Source organism: Lontra canadensis, unplaced genomic scaffold (assembly GCF_010015895.1).
Source record: "Lontra canadensis isolate GAN:19392208 unplaced genomic scaffold, GSC_riverotter_1.0 scaffold5, whole genome shotgun sequence".
In the NCBI taxonomy this organism is placed as follows: Eukaryota; Metazoa; Chordata; class Mammalia; order Carnivora; family Mustelidae; genus Lontra; species Lontra canadensis.
Window position 1 is genome coordinate 23981113 of NW_022630999.1, and position 22619 is coordinate 24003731.

The following is a 22619-nucleotide window of genomic DNA, read 5'->3' on the forward strand; positions in this document are numbered from 1 at the left end:
TACACAATTAATTGCCTTATAAGTAAGTTCTTAAATGAAAACATCTACTTTTCCAAAGACCAATGTACATTACGATGAGAAAAAAATGTCTTATTTTCTTTTAGGAGTCAAAATATCTATAAATTATGGTGGTTGATAGCTAAAAGAATGACTGTATGGCATTCTTACAAATCTAATTTCCCAAGATGTGACCTCTTCTCAGAGAAATCCCTATACAGGATGTTTAAACAAATTGTCTAGTAACTAAAAAGTGATAATCATAAATAAAAATACACTACAAATTTTACTTCATTCTCACTGGATGTCTGAAAATTTTACTGATGTTCCATACTATTTCTCTATTCTTATCTCCGTTTTTGGAGAAATCTTTTACATCCAAACCGTATGATTTAATTACATTTTCAGGAGGATATTTTTCAAAAGAGAACATACTTAAGAAAGCAAAAGGTTTCAATCTAATTTGAGGGAAGTAAAAGAATTGGGAAAACTTGATAAAACTTTTCTTCTTCTCTCTCTCTAGTGAGATGTTTTATTGATTTTAGTTTCTATTTTCTGGCTGCAAAAACAAGCCCTTTGTTTACATGTGCTTTTTAGTCGGTTTGTTTATTAGTCAGGGTATGCTGATAAACTTGCGCTCTTCCTTTGGTAAATAAGTTGTTCTTTGGCAAGGCAACACACCAATGTAACCTGGAAGGAGCATCAAGGACAATGAACGACGCTTACAGGAATGGAAATTAACAGAAGAACCATAATGGAACTTCTCTGTTAAAAACCAAATTTAAACTTCCTATTTTGAGAAGGGGTAATCTAGCCTATGTATAAAAAGGAATAGAGAGAAAAATCATTTTGAAAAGACACCTAAACCTCATCTAAAAATCTCAGTGTTACTTTCAAACTTTGTAAATAAGTCCAAATTCATTCATAGGCTTACTGATTTATGAAGCCTATTACACACTATGCTACACTTGATCTGACTGTGCTTTTTAATGGCTAATAATCTGGTTTAAAACATGACCAATCCCAATTCCGCACTGGGTTATTATCCTAACCAAAGGATTCTATTTCTCTCTTTAAACTGAATTACTTTTTGGATCATTTAAAAATTCTTCACAAAACTTCCATATTATTTACATTAAAAAACAATAGCAGTGAAACTTCATGAATAATGAACTGGGTATTAAAATGTATTGGGTATCAATTTATTGCATGCTTACAGAAGCTACTTATCAACTAAAAGTGTTATTTTTAGAAAGTACAAAATCTGCCTCAGTGCCAATAAGTTTATTCTGCTTATTTACTGAAATAGGTACTGCCCTACGACATTTTTATTGATATTTAACACTGTGTAACATTCTTCCTATGCCCCTTACTGCATAGTGCTCCACCATTTGGTTGGCTGAGAAACAAAAGCTCTATTAACTAAAACTCAACACTTTTGTCTGCTTTTGTACTTTTGTACTCTCCTGAAGGACAGAGTTTCATTCTTGCCTGTATATGCCAGGGAATGAAGATAGAGAGCCATGTGCTGGAGTCTGAGGGCTTGAGATTCAAACTCAAAAAGTGGAAAAATGACAAATGTGGATATAGTTCCCAACTAAGATACTTCAGTAAAAAAAAGGACTCCAATGACTTAAGGCTATGTTTTTTTTTTTTAAACTAAATCTTAAAAACCAAGTCTTGGAATTCTTTTGGGGCAAATAGCAAAGCATTATGATATACTTACTTCTCCAATTATTTGACTATATTGAATGAAGCAAAACATTAAAAATAACAGAGCATTAGCTGCAAGATTAAGTCATAGGGTATGAACTCAGATGGGTTCTGACACCTGGGGCAAAGTACTCTCCGTACAGTCTCTTCAGCTATGAAAATGGTAAATGATAACAAAGGCACTTATCTCTCAGGGTTGTGGTCAAGATTATGTGTGAAGAAAGTGTTTAGGAGTGTGGCTGGCACATATTAAGTACTCCATAACTGACAATTATTTTTAGCAACATATGCTTTATTTACCCATCCAATAATTTAACTTGAAATTAGAAAAATATTTTTAAAATTTGCTATATACCTTTCCACAAATCATTTGCTAAAGCCACCTATACCATTATTACCTTAGCACCTGCATGCACTACCAGACCTAGGCATCCACCAAGTGAAAATCCTATCTTAATTAAATGTAGGGTACACTCTAATGTAACTTGAAATTTGCAAAACTAGCTATTCCTAGATCAAAGTCTTCTCTTCCTAAGGCTATGTACAGTATCACCCGTTCCCATTAATTACCTTGTCAGGAAAAGGAAAAGAAGCCTCTCCCGTGATGCAGGTTGATCTCGAGTACTGAAATAGGAGTAAATCTGAAGAGCAAATAAGACGAGCCAGAAAACCATGAAAAGTACAGGAACTACGAGCTGATTCCACAGGGACATTCCCAATGCTAGAAGGCCATATACCTCTACTACCTGAATAAGAAAATGAGATAGGAAAATATCTTCTATCACTTCAATAAACATTTTTAAACACAAAAGAGTTTAAAGTACCTAAAGAGAAGTTAAATTGCTTTTCTTTCACTGTGAGATTGTTGCAATTAAATTCCTTTAAAGTTAGCTCTGTACATACAGTTAGTAGATTCTCTAAAATTCACTGATTTTGCATCCTTATTAACACTTGCACACACTCATCAAATGACAACCATAAACTGCCCTTACAGTTCAGAGTAAAATTACTTTCAGAGTAAAACTACATCAAAGATAGGTTGAGTAGACTTTGTAAACTTACTCATCTCTAAATCAAAATGATCCAGACTACCATAAATGAAGCAATAGTGTGTGAATGGCTAGAAAAAGGGGCAATGTAAAAGGAAGAATTTTTCCGTGTGTATTCAAGAAATGTCACAGGGGAGAAACAGATCGACAGAAGACAGAATAAACATTGGAGTTTAATCTACTGGAGATAGTTAGCAAGTCTTTTCCCCAAGACAGATCAATTCCCCTTGCTACTCCTGTGTATTTATCAAACACTTCTCAATTTATTTGATTTGCTTAGTGCATTAACACCAGGAAAAAAAGTACAACTAAAAAAAGTTTATTAATCTACTAATCAGTAAATTAGCTTTCCAGTTTGTAAAACAATCTCTTATGCGATTAATTAGGAGGAATTAATTCTCATAATCTGATTAAGACTGAGAGCATACATGTAACCAAGTTTCTAGAGTTACTATGCCAGGGACCAGACCCTGGTAACACAACAGGGTTCTGCAAGGCAGGCTACAAACTCTAACCTACACAGCCAAATCATCTTGCCAGAACTCTCAACAGGATATCACAATGTTTCAATAAAATACAAATATCTTATGGGGCGCCCGGGTGGCTCAGTGGGTTAAGCCTCTGCCTTCGGCTCAGGTCATGGTCGCAGGGTCCTGGGATCAAGCCCGCGTCGGGCTCTCTGTTCAGCGGGGAGCCTGCTTCACCCTCTCTCTGCCTGCTTCTCTACCTACTTGTGATCTCTCTCTCTCTCTGTCAAAAAAATAAATAAACAAACCTTAAAAAAAAATACAACTATCTTAAATTAAAATACATGGACTTCAGGTTTTTCTGATTTCTAATTAACACCTATTTCTAGGTAGATCTAGATCTTTTTATTAAGTTAAAATGCAATGACCTGCAAGTTATTCCAAATTTAAATTTTTGATCTATAAATCAAATGCTTTCTCTAAAATCCAGTCAAGATTAACTTCTATTTTTTCCCTACTAGAAAATATTTAAAGAAAAAGCAAGTTGTCCAACTAGTTGCAAAATTATTATTAGCAGCAAATTGATCATTGAGAGGTAGCGGGCACTTTTTCTCCTTTCCATTCAAGGAAAAGATGACTAAAAAGCCTGATAGTTTCCATTCCTTACCTACCCAACCCTTTCCAGGTTGTGGATTTCATAACCTAGAATTTATTTTCAACTACAACATCTACTGATGCATGAATCTTAAAGGTAAACAGGACATTGAGAAATGAGGGCTCTGTCCTTATGGTGATAAAATAAATAGTATACAATTAATGATTACTGATTGTCTTCTGTTTCCCACAAACTAGGGTAGATTGATTTCAAAGAAAAAATACATATTTTAGTCACTCTTACTCTGAATACAACTATAACCATTCCTCATGAAAAAGCTCTTGAGTATGAAAATAACTTCCTCTTCTCTGAAAGACCTACTTTCAAGAAAATTGCTCAAGTTAATCATTACATAAATGAACAAAGAAGGCAGAATCAGCCTAAAGCCAAGAGTTCAGGGAAATTTTTCTGGGAAATCTGCCCTGGAGCACAATAACAAAAAAAACCACTTCACTCAGTAGTGTCAGTTTATCAATCTGAGAGCCTCCTGTACTTTAAGGTCATATACACACAGTCAAAATGTAGAAAAGAATGTCCAATTTAGCACTCTTTTTATATCAATGTCGCTTTAATATCTATTTTACATACTTATACTTATCATCAAGTCAAATAGAAATACTTATCTATTGTTTCTATCTGGGAATAATCTGTTTTAGAGCAAAGGCTAAAAAAGTAGGAAAGGCAGATGCATATCCTGTTGGCAAAATCAGTATATCTAAACAAAATCCATCACATGATAGCCCAGAACTACTTAACTTCTCAGTTTACATAAACTGGCAAATACAAGGAAAAAAACCTGTAATCACAGTAGGACTTTAATCAGAAGAAAAATACAGATTTTTACCTCTAGGTTTTCAAATCTGTATTATTTTCATCTTCATTATAATGGTTAACACAGACTGAATACTGTCTGCTGCACTGAACTCATCTAAATCTCACAGCAGCCCTACAAGTTAAGTAGGACTCTTACTATTAGTTCCATTTTACTGAATAAGCCAACTTAAGTGACTACCCGTCATCCCCAGGCTACACAGCTAGTAAACAGTAGAGCCAGAGTAAAAACCCAGACACTCTGCGTCCACAAATTCACTTTACTTCACTGCCTCTCTGCAGAACACTTCTTCATAATTGCAGATGCTCCTAATTAGGTTGAAAACAGTTGCTACTTAGAAACTATCTAACAGAACGTTACCATGACCACCACTGTGAAATGAACTAAATCTTTAATAGAACTAATTTTTATGTAGAATTTTATCTAGCTGTCTGTGGTTGTCAGTCTTACCTGAACCAATTCTCTATATGCAGACTTAGCAAGGTTATAAGGTACTAAAAGATTAGACCCAAGAAAGTAGAGAACTTCCAATCCAGTAAAAATCATTGCAAATTTGTTGATGATAACAATTGTCTCCAAAGGGACAAGGCAGAGTCGTGCTAGCAGGGGAAGCATGTGAGCTGAAAAGAGCCAAATCTGCTTCGTTTTCATGACGCAGGAGCATAAAGTACACACCACCAACTGACCTAAAATGGGGAGAACATATTTAAGATTTGGTATCCACAAAATAAAAACAAAAGACACTGCTAAGAAAATGATGACACAGCTGTTGAAGAAGTCTAATTAAGATCTCTTAGTTAATAACTTAAATCAAATTTTTACCTCACCTGACCAAAATTACATGTTCACATGTTCTGTCACTTTTGAGCACCAACTCCCTAGCTAAGTACTATTACGAAAAAAGCAGCACAAATATCCACTGGTCTTCACCACATTTTGGATGACATATATAATATAGAAAAAGGCTTTTTTAACATCTAACTAAATATTATAGTTATTCAGTTACTACTGTTTATATACAGCTCTTTTTACAAGGGTCCTCAATATTTAACTGTCCTGGTCTATAGGTGATAGCGTAAAATTCCAGAGATACAGTTACTTCTCTAAGATCACCCTCCAACAAAACTCATTCTGAGATTTTCAAGCCTTAATTGCTTTTACAGGACTATGCAAGCCCTCTTTCTAAATGACTCAATAGTAAAAGTCAACACTAAAAAATTCAAGCAACAAATTCTTCCCAGAGGATTATGTATGATCATTACAGAAGAGTTAGAAAATACAGAGAAATAAAAACAGGAAAAATATTTAATCTCTTATAATCCTATCACACAAAAATAGCTTGTTAATACCTTTGGTCCATTAAACGAAGCACTGCATAGAGAGCCTTAGCATTGTATCTGAAACCTAGGTATGCTTGATAAAAATTAGGTATTTGGGGGCACCTGGGTGGCAGAGGTGGTTGAGTGTCTGACTCTTGGTTTCAGATCAGGTCACGATCTCAGGGCTGTGAGATTGAGCTCCGGCATCTGGCTCCACGCTCAGTGGGGAGCTGGCTTGAAATTGGCTCTCCCTCTCCATCTGCCCCTCCTGCTCATGTAAGTTTGCTCGCTCTCTCTCTCAAATAAATAAATATTTTTTAAAAATCAGTTATTCATACCATTGCCCTTTTCAGATTTATTCTATGCATGTGAACATACACAAATGTTTTCTAGGAGATTACATTGTATGTACAATTTTACAATCAATTTTTTTCAGGTAATACATATAATGAATGCATGTATGTCTCTCTCTATACCAGAAAGTATATATACATGGTTGTTTTTAGTTGTATGGTTTATTACACTAAATCCATATGACACAGTACTAACATATGTCTGTTTTCAAATAAGCCTATACACGTATGACATCCTTGTATAAACTACTTGGGAGCACATTTCCCAATATCTTCTTAGACTAAATTCCTAAAAGTGAAATTACTGAGTCAAAAGAACTATTTCAGGCTTTTGACACATACACTATCAGACTGCCCTACAGAACAAACACACAGTTGTACACGGTGCCCGTTTTCCCACCGACTTGTCAGCAGTAAAAATAATTTAAGGAAGGGTAGGGCAAAGAATATTTCCTAAGCATTTTAAAAGTTGCATTTGCTGATTGCCAATTACAAATAAGTATAAAAAATTATTTGCAATTATTTGGTGAAATGCTTTTTCACATTCTTTGGCCATTTTTACTAGAGAAATGTAGGCTTCTGGAATTCTCTGATCAAGATACTAATTTCCTTTGTCTTATGACTATATATTTTCCCAATGTGTCCATTTGAATATTTTAATATTTTTTTCTGCTATAGTATAGGATATTTTACTATAAATGGTCAAACCTATCAATCTTTTCTTTGATGGTTTCTACCTTTGGTGTCATGGTTAAATCGCTTGGGTCCCCCTACTCAAGATTATACAAATAATCACCTACATTTTCTTTCAGTATTCTTTAATTTAAAAACTAATACATTTGAGGGGTGCCTGGGTGGCTCAGTTGGTTAAGCATCCAATTCTTGATTTTGGCTCAGGTTGTGATCTTGGGGCCATGGGACTGAGCCTGGCATCAGGCTTCGTGCTCAGCAAGGAGTCGGCTTGAGATTCTCTCTTGCCCTCTCCCTCTGCCCCTCCCCTCACTCATGATCTCTAAATAAATAAATAAAATCTTTAGAAAAAACACACACACATTTGGAATTTATTTTAGAATAAGGTAAGAAGGAATGATCTAAAATTTGTTTCCCCAGATGTTTAGTCAGTTGTCTCAAAACTAGTGATTAGAATCATCCAATTCTTTTCTCATTACTTTGAAATGACACTCTAGTATACTTACATTTTTTTATATATTTGTGTCTACATCAGAACTTGCTATTCTTTTCTTTTTTAAGATTTTGTTTATATATTTGAGAGAGAGAGAGCATGAGTAGGGAAAGGGGCTGCAGGAGAGGAACAAGCAGACTCCCTGCCGAGCAGGAAGCCTGACATGGGGCTTGATCCTAGGACCCTGTGATCGTGACCTAAGCCAAAGTCAGATGCTCAACCACCTGAGCCACCCAGATTCCCCCTTGTTATTCTTTTCAATGATCTACTCTGATGACAGTACCGCACTGTTCCATTTCACTGACTAGACAAACCTCCATAGATCCCTTTAGAACTTCGTGAAAATTCCTGAACCTGTTATCTGCCAGATTAACTTGAGAATCATTGAGTCAATTTCTCTTCCTTCTTGCCAATGAAAAGCAAAACAATGCTCTGAGATTTTAGTTTTGTGTTCAGTCTATATTACTATTAAAAGAATAAAAAAATAGGGGCGCCTGGGTGGCTCAGTGGGTTAAAGCCTCTGCCTTCGGCTCAGGTCATGATCCCAGGGTCCTGGGATCGAGCCCCACATCAGGCTCTCTGCTCAGCAGCGAGCCTGCCTCCCCCCTCTCATTCTGCCTGCCTCTCTGCCTACCTGTGATCTCTCTCTGTCAAATAAATAAATAAAATCTTAAAAAAAAAAAGAAAGAACACAAAAATGGCATCCATTTTTACACAAAGCTGAACATTTATTAAAAATCTACCATGTTGTAACATGTGGTATTTTCTTCCACAAAGTATTAATCTTAAGCCTTTAAAGAGCTGATATTTAAATAATGTGAAAAATAGCCATAAAGGCATAAAAGGAGGAAAACCCATATTACTAAAAACAAACAAAAACAAAAAGCAGAGGAAAGGCCATCAATTGAATTATGAGAACATTTTAAAGGACAGAGAATGAAGAGGTAGCAGGCAATTAACTTCACCAGCCACTACTCTTTCCCACACCCTAGAAGGAAGACCAAAGCCTACACCTTGAAGAGAACAAGAACAGGTTCCTGGACACCAAAGCAGAAGTGAGATGCCTATATGAAAAGAGGGGATTAACACAAAAGCCTGCACCCTGAGAGATAAGATCTCTTTAGATATCCAAGCACTGCTGCCTTGTTTACTGTCACACATTCTAGTCACTAACAACAGCCTCCCCTACAAGGGGAGATTCCTTTTCGGGGAAGATAATCAAGTCCAAGTAAAAACACACACAAATACTCAAAACCAGCCAATTCCACTTGAACATCAACTGTGAAACATGCCAGTTGGTAAATCTAAAGATTCCAATCAACAACTTAACTTACTTTAATACAAATGATCAGTCAAGGACTCCTAGGTATTTAGGTAAAACTTACGCTTTAATCAGCCTCAGTGAGGCCTAGGCATCAGTATTTATAAATCCTTGTTTAATATAACCAGGTGTTTCAAATCCAGGTTTGAGAAAACACTACTATCCCATGACACACAAAGACCAAAACAAATAGAAGAAAGATCTCAGGGGAAATGGATAATTCAAGGAATCAAAGAAAGCTTCAAATAGATAAATGATATATCTAAGAAATAAAAAGGCTGTCATAGTAAAAAGAAGCATTCAATGAAAACAAGTTCCTGGATATTAAAAATATAAAACAAAAAAGGTACAATAAAAGGTATGGAAGATAAAGTTGGGAAACCTCAGAAAGTAAAAAGACAGAGAGAGAGGAAGGAAAACAGAATAATAAGTAAATTATGGAGTCAATGTAGGAGGAACATTATCCAGTTGACAGAATTTCCAGAGAAGAACAAAAGAGGTAATAGCAGGGAAGATATTATTGTGACTTAGAAAGGAGAAAGGCCTCTGGAGAACTGATACAGGACTGTGGAGAGGAGTGGTGCAGGAGAGAGCCAATTTTCATCATAAAATTGCGGTAGGTCTTGGCTTTTAAAAATAAGTATATTTCTTTGATTAAAAAATTAGCAAAAACTCGAGGCGCCTGGGTGGCTAAGTGGGTTAAGCCTCTGCCTTCAGCTCGGGTCATGATCTCAGGGTCCTGGAATCAAGCCCCACATTGGACTCTCTGCTCAGCAGGGAGCCTGTTCCCCCCTGCCCCACTGCCTGCCTCTCCACCTACTTGTGACCTCTGTCAAATAAATAAATAAAATCTTTAAAAAAAAAAATTAGCAAAAACTCTAAAAGAAAGTACTTGGAGGAAATGCTTTTAATATTAGGAATGATTAGGAATTTTCACCCTGGCATATCTTATTTCTCTCACTGTACTCATAGCTGTGATATTTAAATTTCCTTGTTCAGCATGATGTAAACTTCCTCTACACTCCGAAAATTCCCCTAAGTCTATGCCAGCACATTCAGTACTCCACTCTGGGGTTACAGGCTTCATTTATCTTCTTTCATAGAAGAATATGACTCATAGGCTAGGATCCTCTATAAGAAAAGACCACTTCTCCTCCTATTTAGGTGAAAGGAAGGAGTGGAAATCTTTCCTGCAGCAACAGAAGAACTGGAAGCTTTTTAAGCTGATGTGCCTATTCCAATCAGCAATTCTGAATAAATCAAAATCACAAAGTAAGCTCTTAATGTCAGGATTCCACTATTAGAAATAGCTCCAAGAAGTTTGCAACTCTAAGAAATGATGGCGTATTAATATTACTCAGTTTTTCATTAAAAGTTCATTAATGAAATGGAAAAAATGAGTAGAAAGTACTTGCTTATGGATTTTATTTCCAATTAACTGAATCTTAATTGAGTAAACAGAGGATCATAGCCACTGATAGGAAAATTTAAGGAGATGTTTCAAATTTATACTATATTGCATCATACTTGACAAGCTTTCTGACCTAGGAAATATAGCTGACATCTAAACAATTCAAGGGTTGGGGGGCCAACAAGCTGCACAGTTGAAAACACCTGCATAACTTTTGGCTCCCCAAAAACTTAACAGCTAACATAGCCTATGGTTGACTGGAATTCTTACCAGTAACAGTCAATTAATACACATTTTGTATTTTATATGTAATACATACTGTACTTTTACAATAATGTAGGCTAAGGAAAAGAAAATATTATTTTAAAAAATCATAAAGGAAAAGCAAATACATTAAACAGTACTGGATTTTAAGTGGATGACCCACGTGTTCAAACCTGTGTTGTTAAAGGGTCAGCTGTATCTTCACACTTGAATGTTACCACTATTGAATATACCAACTCCTAGGATACAGTCATAAAGCAGTATTTTTTTCCTCTTATTGTCTTTTAAAATCCACTCTGTGAAGGAAGACTAGTGTTCCCCTGTCCCTAAGGCAAGTCCTGTAATTTTTCTCATCTAGCTGAGGTTATAGTCTCAACTGAACAACAGCCAATACTCTGAAACTGATTTAAAGTTGAGGCTTCTCCCTTACTCCACAGAGCTCAGGCCTCCTACAGGACTAAAGACTGAAAACCCACAATTGTGAGAGAGGTGGGAAGGTTATGACAGGCTTTGTCTTCTTTCTCTAACAGCACCATTGCCCACTCTTCCTGACTTATCCAGGGTTGAAGCATGTAGGGAAGGAAGAAGGAGAGAGAAGTAGGAAATTCTTACTCGCCTATGCTCTTACAATGATAAGGTGTGGGTGCACATGAAGCTGGAGCATAAAAAAATCGCCTTGGGGTGCCTGGGTGGCTCAGTCAGTTAAGCTCTGACTCCTGATTTCTACTCAAGTCATGATCTCAGGGTCATGAGATCGAGAGCCCTGCGCTGGGCTCTGTACTAGTCATGGAGCCTGCTTAGATTAAGATTCTCTCTCCCACTGCCCCTCCACACCACTCCCCATACGTACTGGCCCCCCACTTAAAAAAATTTTTTTAACTCCTTGCCTTTTCTCCTGTGCATTTTTGTGGGTTCTTCGGAGATTGTTCCCATCACTGTAGCTCTCCTAACCTTACTGCTTGTTATATACCCTCAGTTTTCAGTTCTTGTCTTAACTCCTGAAAATTCAATCCCCACTGAAGTCTTCTTATTCTTCTAAAGGCTCTCTTAGAAGGACCTAAAAAAATCCCATGGACTCTTGGGGGCCCTTTTCTAGTTCACAGGAAACTAATACCCTTGGCCCACATAGATTAGAAGATACAAGAGAACTCCACAAGACATTTTCACTACGTCCATAGTCAGAAAATTCAAGAGCCAGCCAGCCCACTGTTGGCACTGATATCTTATTAGAATTATATTATGAGCCACATTTTAAATTTTTAACCTTCTGGTAGCCTCATTTTATAAAAAGTAAAACAAGAACAACAACAAAAAAACCCAGGTGGAATTAATAATATATTTTATTAAACCTAACATACCCCAAATATTATCATATAAACATTCAACATACATTAAAAAATTAACAAGACATTTTGCAACCTTTTTTTATACAAAGTCTTAGAAATTGGGGATATTAGACTTACAGTGTATCTTAATTTGGATTAGCCACATTTCAATAGCTACATGTAGCTAATTTTAGATGGTGCAGCTTGAGATTTTACAGGCCTGGGTCAGACACCAGTTCACAGTATCCCCCCTAAGCCATAGAAGACATGTGACTCTCCAAATAGTCTACTGCTGAATTCTTGACATGTGAACGGTTGGGGAGGTATTTCAGAGAAAAGAGCTCTCTACAGAAATCCTCCTTTTCTAATATTCAGCCTTTTATCATCCTCTATATGGATGAGTTTAAGAGTCACAAAATTCGTTTTCTCTCACTTCCTTTTTGCAATTGTCACAGTAGGTAGGGTCACTTTGGACTGTATCTACATTGTTTGGGGTTATTAGCCAATATGCCTATTTTTAACACTGTGCTACCTAAATATTTCAATCGTGTCTCAAGTTCTTGATGTTTCTGGCAATTTATTTTTGACTAAAGTGATGGCTTTCAATAATAATAAAGAACTTTAAAACATTATAGATTTAATTTTAATCTCACAAAGTAATAACTAGCTTTATTAACCTTCCAAATAGTTAAAATATCATTAAAAAATACAAGCACCTATAGATTATGTATGATTTTAAGCATGTAAAGAAGACAGTAAAACTTGCTGATCCCCACCTACACTTTTAATTCTTTTATAATACTTACCTATTAAGGCTGTGGTAAACCGATTCATGGAGAGAGGTTCTAAATACATTGGTCCTTCATAGGCAGACTCCAGTTCACTCCTGACATAGTCCCTAAATAAGTAAAATGGTAAAAATATTTTAGATACACTCCAAGCACATACAGAAAAGAAAAGCAGCTAAAGCACAGTATTCTTATAAAAAACAAGTATTATGTTAATGACATCTCTCTCCGTAAGTATACTGAGAAAAAAATTAGGTATAAAGAATTATATAAGGATGGACTTCATTTCCTTCTTCTATGCACTGGATCAGAATTTACCAAAAGTGAATTTTATGATGCAGAAAAGACAGTCAAAGCACTACTTTATGGGATTTTCTTTCTTCCCAAGGCCTTATTAAATAACTATTCCCAGTAAAAAAAACCACTGAGACACCATCCCTCAACCCTACTGCTTAACTAATACTTCATCAATAGTATTACATCAAATTTCCCCTCTTTTGGCTCCCTTCCACCATCCTGCCTATCTTATTTTCCCCAAAGTTTTATCCCCACTTGTACTTAGTTACAAGTAAATCACAAACTAGTTAGAAAACTGGCTCACAGCAGAACAATCCTTAAAAACTGTCACTTCTGACTCTTTCAAGAATCTATAATTAGGTTTATAACATGTAAGTAGGCTACAGATTTATTTTGAAACAAATTTTTTTTAAAGATTTTTTTAAAATTTATTTATTTGACAGAGAGAGAGATCACAAGTAGGCAGAGGCAGGCACAGAGAGTGGGAAAGCAGGCCTCCTGCTGAGCAGGGAGTCCAATGCTGGGCTCGATCCCAGGACCCTGAGATCATGACTGGGCTGAAGGCAGATGTCCAACCATCTGAACCACCCAGGCGCCCCATTTTGTAATAAGTTTTAAATCACATCTACTATTTCTTTTAAAATTAAATTCATTTAACATGTGAGTACTGAGAAATAAGATATAAGTAGGAAAGAGCCTTTACAAACTGAGAAAACAGAACTTCCAGTGCACATCCAGGAAGCACAGGAAAGGAAAATTTAACTTACTATCAGTAAGCTAAGTAGTAACACTAGAAGACTATGGTCTTAAGTTCCTGACAACAGATAAGGAAATTTGTGTAAAAAAATTCTCCTCTTCTTCAATTACTGAATGCTTTGTTCATTGTACTTAAAACAGTTTGAATGTTTCCAGTATATCTGAACAAACCCATGGCTGTATTTACTTTTTTCATGAAATTACTTCCTATTAGGCAATCAAGTTGAAGTCCTTTAGGGTAGCACAGCCAAATAAGACATGACCCTTACATAATCCGCAAAGAGAGTACTGCCAAAAAAAAAAAAAAAAATCAAAATTAAAAACTAAAATATATTTTATGAATGGAAGTAGTTTGGGGGGACAATTATAAAAAATCAATAATGGACCTAGATTCATGGGTGATTTGGCAATTTTCTATCATTCTTTGATGACTATTTATAGCAAATAATAAATCAATAGTCTCTTTTCACTGAAATTCTCAAGAACAATGATTTTAATGCAGTGGTTGTCAATCAGGGGTGATTTTGACGCTGACAGACATTTTGCAATGTCTGGAGACATTTTTAGTTGTCACAATTTAGAAGGGCTGGGGCTGCTGTGAGCGCCAGATTAAGAGTGCTGCCACAACATTCTACAGTGCATAGGACAGCCCCACAACAAAGGACTACCCAGTCCAGATGTCAGTGGCTGAAACTCTGTGAGAGGCATAAATACTATATATGCAAATTACAGATACATACCTGATTACTACATTACTAGGTAACTATCAATGTGAATTTATCATATTTTACAAAGTTTGGGGACAGAAAACTGAAGAATTGAGAGAATTATGAAATATAAATTAAAATACACATAAAAATATCACTTAACATTTATGAAGTCTTTGAAAATACTATTAAAGAAAGAAATTTCTATTTGAAAAGCTCTAACCCGAGTCCTAGGCCTCTAAAGCCAAATAATTTCTTTGTGGCCACAGCAGACCCCCCTCCAAGAGGTACAATTACAAAGAGGGAAAACCCACAAAGACAAAAAGCAGATTGATGCTTGCCAGGGGCTGGGGGATAGGAAAATGGAAAGGACACATAACGGGTACTGAGTTTTACCATGGGGTGATGAAAATATTCTGGAATTAGATAACGGTGATGGTTGCATGACATTACGAATTTAATATATACCAATGAATTGTTCACTTCAATTTTATGTCAATTCAATAAAAGGGGAATAGGGGTACCTACAAAAGCCCTACTTCTCTCTCTCAGGAAGAGCCAAAAGTTGCTCCCAAAGGGCTCAGTCCCCAGGAGATCTCTCAAGTAGAGTGGGGGAGGGAGAGAAATTGCAGAGTTGGGTTCCTTGATGTCTTCTCTCCCTTGTTTGCTTTTGTCATCATGTTAGTGATGTTTTATATATAACACAGCAAACTCGCTATTCACAATTTCTTATTGCTGAAACATTTAACGGTTTTGTATTGTTTCCTACTATAGTTTACCTTTTTTTACAGCTTCTTTTGCCTGTTAAGAATTCTAACTTCACATAATGAAATTTGTAAGGAAAATTAACATTCTCTATACTTTTTCTTTTAACCTCAAAAAGAATTTACTGTATACATATGTTGCTAGCACACTGCTATACTCTGGGAACACTACAACAGACAAGAGAGACACAATCCTGTTAGCCATGGAGCTTAACAAATCAGGAGGAAAAACAAACATCAAACATACTATTTAATCTAATAATTAATTACAGTTGTGATAAATGCTATAAAAACAGAGAATGATTTTCTTTTTAATTCTTTTTCGGTATCCATATTTCATGACTTTGTGATTTGACAAGATTATAGGACACTAAGGGAGATGTGCCTTCCAGAAGAATAACCAACCTTCAGGCCCTATGACAACACCATGGTATTAGGCAGCTTCCTCCCACTAGCTCTCTGTGGTGCAATCCACTAGGACCCTAAGAATAGCTCTCCTCAATGCTACAACTTCCCCCATTAATGTGAGACCTGAGCCATTGAACCAATCATCCTACCATAGAAATTAACACCTTCTCTAGGCAACTTAGACCCTTTCTCTTTTGTTCAACTCCTATCTATCAAGACAGTCCTTCAAAATCCTCCCTGTTTGGCTGACTCACCAGTAAGCCCCACCTCAGCAAAGAGGGCCAGGCCCAGAAAGCCTGTAATCCCTCTTTGGGCCAGCTGAGCTAGGCTTGCCAGAGCCAGGGCAGTGGCTTCAGTGAGGGCTGAACTACTGGTCTCAGAAGGAACAATGAACTGTCCCTTCTGAAAGAATCTGGACTACATCCCAAACTGTATGGAAGAACTAAAACAGGGATCAATGTTTGAACAAAGATCTCTATATCTAAGTTATGAACGACTTCACAGCATCCCACGCTGAGAACAAAAACTTGATTACTCAAGTGTCTCAACAGAGTGGGTCACTCACAATGTAAATAAGACAGTAAGCCAAATAAGAAGGATCCAGGGAAGGTACTGTGCAAAATTCCATGAGTCATTTTAGGCCAAAAATTAATCTGATGCAATAACCATGAAATTCTAATTTTTAACAAAATTTAACCATTCTTTTAAGACTGAATCAGATGAAATGTTCAAAAGCAGTATTTGATTTTTCAATTTAGATTTTTTTAAAGCTGTTTAAAAGTTTGTTTGTTTTTTTTTAATCTAGAACATTCAAATAGTAAAATGTATTAAACTGGTCAGAAGCAAGAATCCCTGCCGTCTACTTATAACTGAAAAAAATCCTTCCTTTCTTAAACTTTTTTCATTTGTGCAATTTGTGCAATACTGACAATCAACCCCGAGCACTAATAAACGAAACACTGAAAATCTACTTCTCTGATCCGCTGTGCTAGCCTATTCTCCAGTGACTAAAACTGTTTGGGGGCATAAGAATGTGTGAGATATATGAAAAGGGCCTCAAGGATAGCTTGCAATTAGAAAAATTCTTGCTATAAGGAGAAGCATACAAGTTACAAAAAAAAAAAAAAACCACAACACACACACACACACACACACAAAGTAACAACAAAATCTAGAAGCTTACCAAAACTCACCAACTGACCTTGTAACAATCTCTTAAGGAACCTAACAACCTAGAACAATTCGTACATTCTGGCCACTTAATGCTTTCAAACTGTTAATTCCAGAGAAACCTAATCTACTTTTACAGAGAATTAAGCCGTGAGCTCTCAAAGCTTTCTTACGCAATATGTGCAAACAAAAGGCACTGCAATTTAAGGGATCCCAGGTACTGAGATGTTCTAACACTGGATTTGAGTATCTACTACACCCTAAACAATGTACTAGTAATTGTTCATTTAGTTACACTGTTCTTTCTTAGCTTCTTTGTGACCCCCTACAGAAATATTTAGTGTCTGGAGCAGATAATGTTCAAAAGAAGAAAATATATAAAACACTGAAATGGGTCAATTTTATTCCCGCCAAAATTAAAAGCTGGGTACAGAACGATAAAATTCATTTTAACAATTTGTGTATTTAACAGCAGTGGTTCTCAACAGAGGAAAATCTTGTTCCCCAGGTAAGCATATTTGACAATTAGGGATACTCTGTGGTTTCACAACTGCTGGAAAGGGTGTGCTCTGTGATCTAGGGAGCAGAGGCACCAACATACTATAATACCCAACTGTCCCCAGTGCAAAGCATGACTTGGCCCGAAATGGTAATAGTCCTGTAACAGAGAAACACCTTAAATGAGACAAACTTTCATGAAATGGGGAGCTTATTATCTGTATTTTACATACAAATAACTTTTGGGGAAGTTTTACATTTGAAATCCTACTTACATACCAGAGACCAGGATGAAAAGGAGTATACTTTCAATCTTATGAAACCCTGTGTCTCTTAATTCAACTTACACACATACAAAACAGACATGTTAGTTCATAAATCCAACAATAAAACAAGGAATTTAAGAATATTGGAGCTTAGGGGCGCCTGGGTGACTCAGTTGATTAAGCGCCTGCCTTTTTTTTTTTTTTTAAGATTTTATTTATTTATTTGACAGAGATCACAAGTAGACAGAGAGGCAGGCAGAGAGGGAGAGGAAGGGAAGCAGGCTCCCCGCTGAGCAGAGAGCCCGATGCGGGGCTCCATCCCAGGACTCTGGGATCATGACCTGAGCCGAAGGCAGAGGCTTAACCCACTGTAAGTGTCTGCCTTTGGCTCAGGTCGTGATCCTTGAGTTGAGTCCGATATCGTCACCCATAGGGGACTTCCTGCCTGGCTGGGAGTCTGCTTTTCCCTCTGACCCTCCCCCTTCTCATGCTCTCTCTCTCTCTCATTCTCTCTCTCAAATAAATAAATAAACAAAATCTTTAAAAGATAATTAAAAAAAGAATACTAGGGCTTAAAAATTGTAGAGAGAAAAACACAACTGTGATGTAAACCAAGACCATAGCCCCATAGGAATGGTCATGTCAGTTGTCAAGGTTTTCTTTTTCCCCTATTGTTCTGGATAGTCTCAATTTTAAAGTAGGATTGATCCTGGGAAATATATTCCTTACATCACCCAAAATGAAAAACACAGTTTAGTAATTTTAAGAGTTAAGGACCCTGAAACATAGAAAATAAAATATTAAATGTTCATACTATATCAACTGAGGTCATGGATTTTCTAAAGTTTAATTCCTCTGAACTATAAGTAATATCCATTCTAGACATATTCTAAACAGGTTTTTATTCACTTAAGGGTAATCAGCTTCATTATCTGAGGACATGTCTTTTTTTTTTAAGATTTATTTATTTGACTGGAGGGAGGAGCAGGAGGAGAGAGAGAAGGAGAATCCCCACTAAGGAGGGAGCCCGAAGTGGGGCTGGATCCCAGGACCCTGGGATCATGGCCTGAGCCAAAGGCAGATGTTTAACCAACTGAGCCACCCAGGCGCCCCTATATGAGTACATGCCTTAAGGGAAAACAGAAACCCAGCTTTTCAAGAGCTTATGAAATTTTCAATTTGCAATAACTTTTTATATAGCCAGTTTCTGGCGTACCAAATAAATTACTTAAATAATTAATTACTTAAATTAGCCAAATACTGATTTTCCTTCTTAGTACCATACTACACTCTGCCTTGATATAACTAGACTGAATGGTGAAAAATATCTGTAAATCCTATAACTGATAAAGGACTTCTATCTAGAATTGAGATGTATTACAACCCAATAATAAAGAAAGACAATCCAATTAAACAATTAGCAAAGGATCTGAAAAAACATTTCTCTAAGAAGATTTATAAATGGTAATGAACACATGAAAAAATGCTTAGTATCATTAGCCAACAGTGAAGTGCAAATCAAAACCAGATGAAATATCATGTCACACTTACTACTATGGCTATACTAACAGAGACAGATTTTAACAAGTGTTGGCAAGGATATGGAGAAACTGAACCCTCATACATTGTTGGTAAAAATAGTACGACTTTGGAAAATAGAACGGCAGGGGCACCTGGCTGGCTTAGCAGGTAGAGCATGCAACTCTTGATCCTGGGGTTGTAGGTTGGAGCTGCATGTGGTGTAGATATTAAAAATAAAATCTTTAAAAAAAAAAAAAAAAAAAAAGGGAGATAAAATAGTACCGCAGTTCCTTAAAAGGTTAAACACAGATACCATATGATCCAGCAATTTCACCTTAAAGTATATGCAAAATAGTACACAAAACCTACCCATAATGTTCACAGCACTATTCATATTAGCCAAAAAGTGGAAAGAACCTGTGTCCGTCAATAAATAAATAAACAAAATGTGGTATATTCATATAACAGAATATGATTTGGACAAAAAAAGTACTGATACATGCTACAACATGGCTGAACCTTAAAAACATGTTAAGTGATAGAAGCCAAGGCACAAGACCACATACTGTGTCTATGTGAAATGTCCCCAATAGGCCAATCCATAGAGTCAGAAAACAGACTGACTGTTGTCTAGGCTTAAGGGGAAGGTGATTAATGGAAAATGGAGAGTGACCACGGATGGGTGCGGGGTTTCTTTCTGGAGTGATGAAAATGTTCTAAAATCAATCGTAGTGATGGTTTGCATAGTTCTGTGAACATACTAAAACCATTGAGCTGTAGAGCTGTATCCTTTAAATAGGTATGTAAATTTTATCTCATTAAAGCTGTTATTTAAAAAAAAAAAGCTGTTATAACTTTATAAAGTTGCCACATGAAATCTGAACCATTACATTTTTTAAAACTAAAAACTTCAGCCTTAGGATTTCATAAATGTAATACATTCAAGCCTCAATATTTATAAATGTGACATATTATGAATAATTTAAGGATAATACATCCTTGCTAAACTTGAGACAGCACCATATACTATACAGTATAATAATAAAATTCTAAAACATGCTTAGAATTTAGAAAATTCTAAAACATCTTGAAATTTGTTACTTTAATAAACAAAACTAACTCCATAAAATGGGCATTGTCTTTCTTTACATTTTCAAAAAAGCAACTTACCAAAGTAACATATTGACTAAGTATTGAAACTAGTTCATACCCAGTCTGAATCTAAAACTCCTTTTCTTTCCCCTAACAATGTGCCTCCCTATGAGGAATAAGCTAACAATCAGAAAATTTACATTCAAGTTAAAGTCTGAGATTGTTCCTTCCCAGCTATTTGCCCACTTTGGTTTTTTCTTCTATAAATCCAAAAGGATTATTAATAAGGATCAAAATGAAATAAAAAATGGGAAATATTTTTGTATACTGTAAAATTTTGTTATAATTCTTTTTATTTAAAATAAGTTTGATTTTCTAATAAAAATAAACTTTAAACATTAGAAGAAACTTTCCTATAAATTAAAAATCAAAAGTTAAAACTTCCACCAGAAGAATGGTCAGAAAGAGGCTGGTCTTCATTTGTGACATTGTCAGGGTTCTCTTTATCCTTACATAACAGAAGTTTGACCTCTAAAAAAATCTGGATGGTAATACTATATATAAAAACAGAGCTACATGTTTTTCAGCCATCACTACACCATTAAACCACATGGAAACCAAAAAGGCATGAGGGAGAGGGCAGGATCATTGTTTTCTCACCCAGAATTATAATAAAAGCAACAATTTTCATACCTCTATCTTCAAGTTTAGGATTTTGATTAAGGATTTTTGGATTAAGGATTAAGGATTTTTAATTTAGGATTTAGATTAATTAAAGAAACCATATCAACTCTAAAGGGCTATCATTATATAGTGGTACCATGAAATACTCTGATTTAAAGTCATTTTTAAAAGAATGATCATAAAACACTGCTGCACAATAAAAACAAAACGTAAGAATGTTAGTTAAAATTCACTAAGCACAGGGAGCACTCTTGATTTTGGCCTGGGTTGTGGTCTCAGGGGCTGCAGGATCAAGCCCCATGGCAGGCTCCGTGCTCTGTGTGCAATCTGCTTGTCCTTTTCCTTCCCCCTCTGCTCCTCCACCCGTTTGCTCACTCGAGCTCTTGCTCTCTAAAAAAAAAAAAAAAATGAGCACTACACCCCAAAAAACAAGTAGTCCAACTAAAAAATGGGCAAAAGACACGAACAGTCATTTCTCAAAGATGACATACAGATAGCCAATAGACACATGAAAAAATGCTCAGCATCACTCGTCAGCAGGGGGAAAAAAAAAATCAAAACTGCGAGATATCCCATCACACCTGTCAGAATGGCTGAAATCAAAACCACAAGAAACAACAAGGGTTGTTGAGAATGTGGAGAAAAAGGAACCCTCTTGCACTGTTGGTGGGAATGCAAACTGGTGTAGCCAATGCAGAAGACGGTATAGAGGTTCCTCTAAAATTTAAAAATGGGGGAGCCAGGGTGGCTCAGTCGTTAGACATCTGCCTTCAGCTCAGGTCATGATCCCAGGGTCCTGGGATCGAGCATGGAATTGGGCTCCCTCCTTGGCGGGAAGCCTGCTTCTTCCTCTACCACTCCCCCTGCTTGTGTTCCCCTCTCGCTGTGTCTCTCTGTCAAATAAATAAAATCTTTAAAAAAATAAAATAAAATTTAAAAATAGAACTACCCTACAATCCAGTAATCACACTACTGGGTATTTACAGTAAGCTACAAAGACACTAATTCAAAAGGATATATGCATCCCTATGTTTGCTGCAGCATTATTTACAAAAGCCAAATTGCAGAAGCAGCCTAAGTGTCTACTGATGGATGAATGGATAAAGGAGATGTGGTGTGCACACACACACACACAGGAATATTATCCAGCCATAAAAAAAAGAATGAAATCTTGCCGTCTGCAATATGGATAGAGCTAGAGAGTATGATGCTAAGCAAAACAGAGAAAGACAGGTACCATATGGTTTCACTCATATGTGGCATTTAAGAAACAAAACAAAAGGGAAAAAAGAGAGCGAGAGACAAACCAAGAAACAGACTCAACTATAGAGAACAAACTGAAAGTTACCAGAAGGGATGCGGGCGGAGGGAGGGAGAATGGGTGAAACAGGTGATGGGGATTACAGAGTACACTTATCATAAGCACTGAGTACTGTATAGAATTGTTGAATCACTGTATTGTACACCCGAAACTAATGTAACACCGTATGTTAAAATTGTACTGGACTTAAAAAACTTTTTAAAAAAAGGAAAAAAATTCACTGGGTACTTACATGTCAAAAATTATGCTAAGAGCTTTATATCTTTTATCTTACTGAATCTTTATAATAGCCCCTTAAGATATTACCACCATTTTACAGGTAAGGAAACTGAGAACTATCTTTCTAGTAAATGACACTGAGGTTATAGAGTAATAAATAAGGAACATGGTATCTGAAACTCTCCAGTCACCCGTCCACTTATCCAAAAGATATGGCACTTATAAGTGGCCAGGCACTC

The 22619-nt window shown here is 36.2% G+C and overlaps 1 protein-coding gene across 2 annotated transcripts in view; it reads right to left on the bottom strand.

Moving 5' to 3' along the window:
* The window catches only part of RNF145 (ring finger protein 145), a 55185-nt gene that overhangs the window by 16171 nt on the left and 16395 nt on the right, over positions 1–22619 (bottom strand). For both annotated transcript variants that reach the window (XM_032851686.1, XM_032851687.1), the window contains 3 exons: positions 12696–12787; positions 5164–5399; positions 2281–2456 (listed from right to left, as the gene is read on the bottom strand). In XM_032851686.1, the coding sequence (XP_032707577.1) occupies positions 2281–2456; positions 5164–5399; positions 12696–12787 (504 nt within the window). The remainder of the gene's footprint in view (positions 1–2280; positions 2457–5163; positions 5400–12695; positions 12788–22619) is intronic.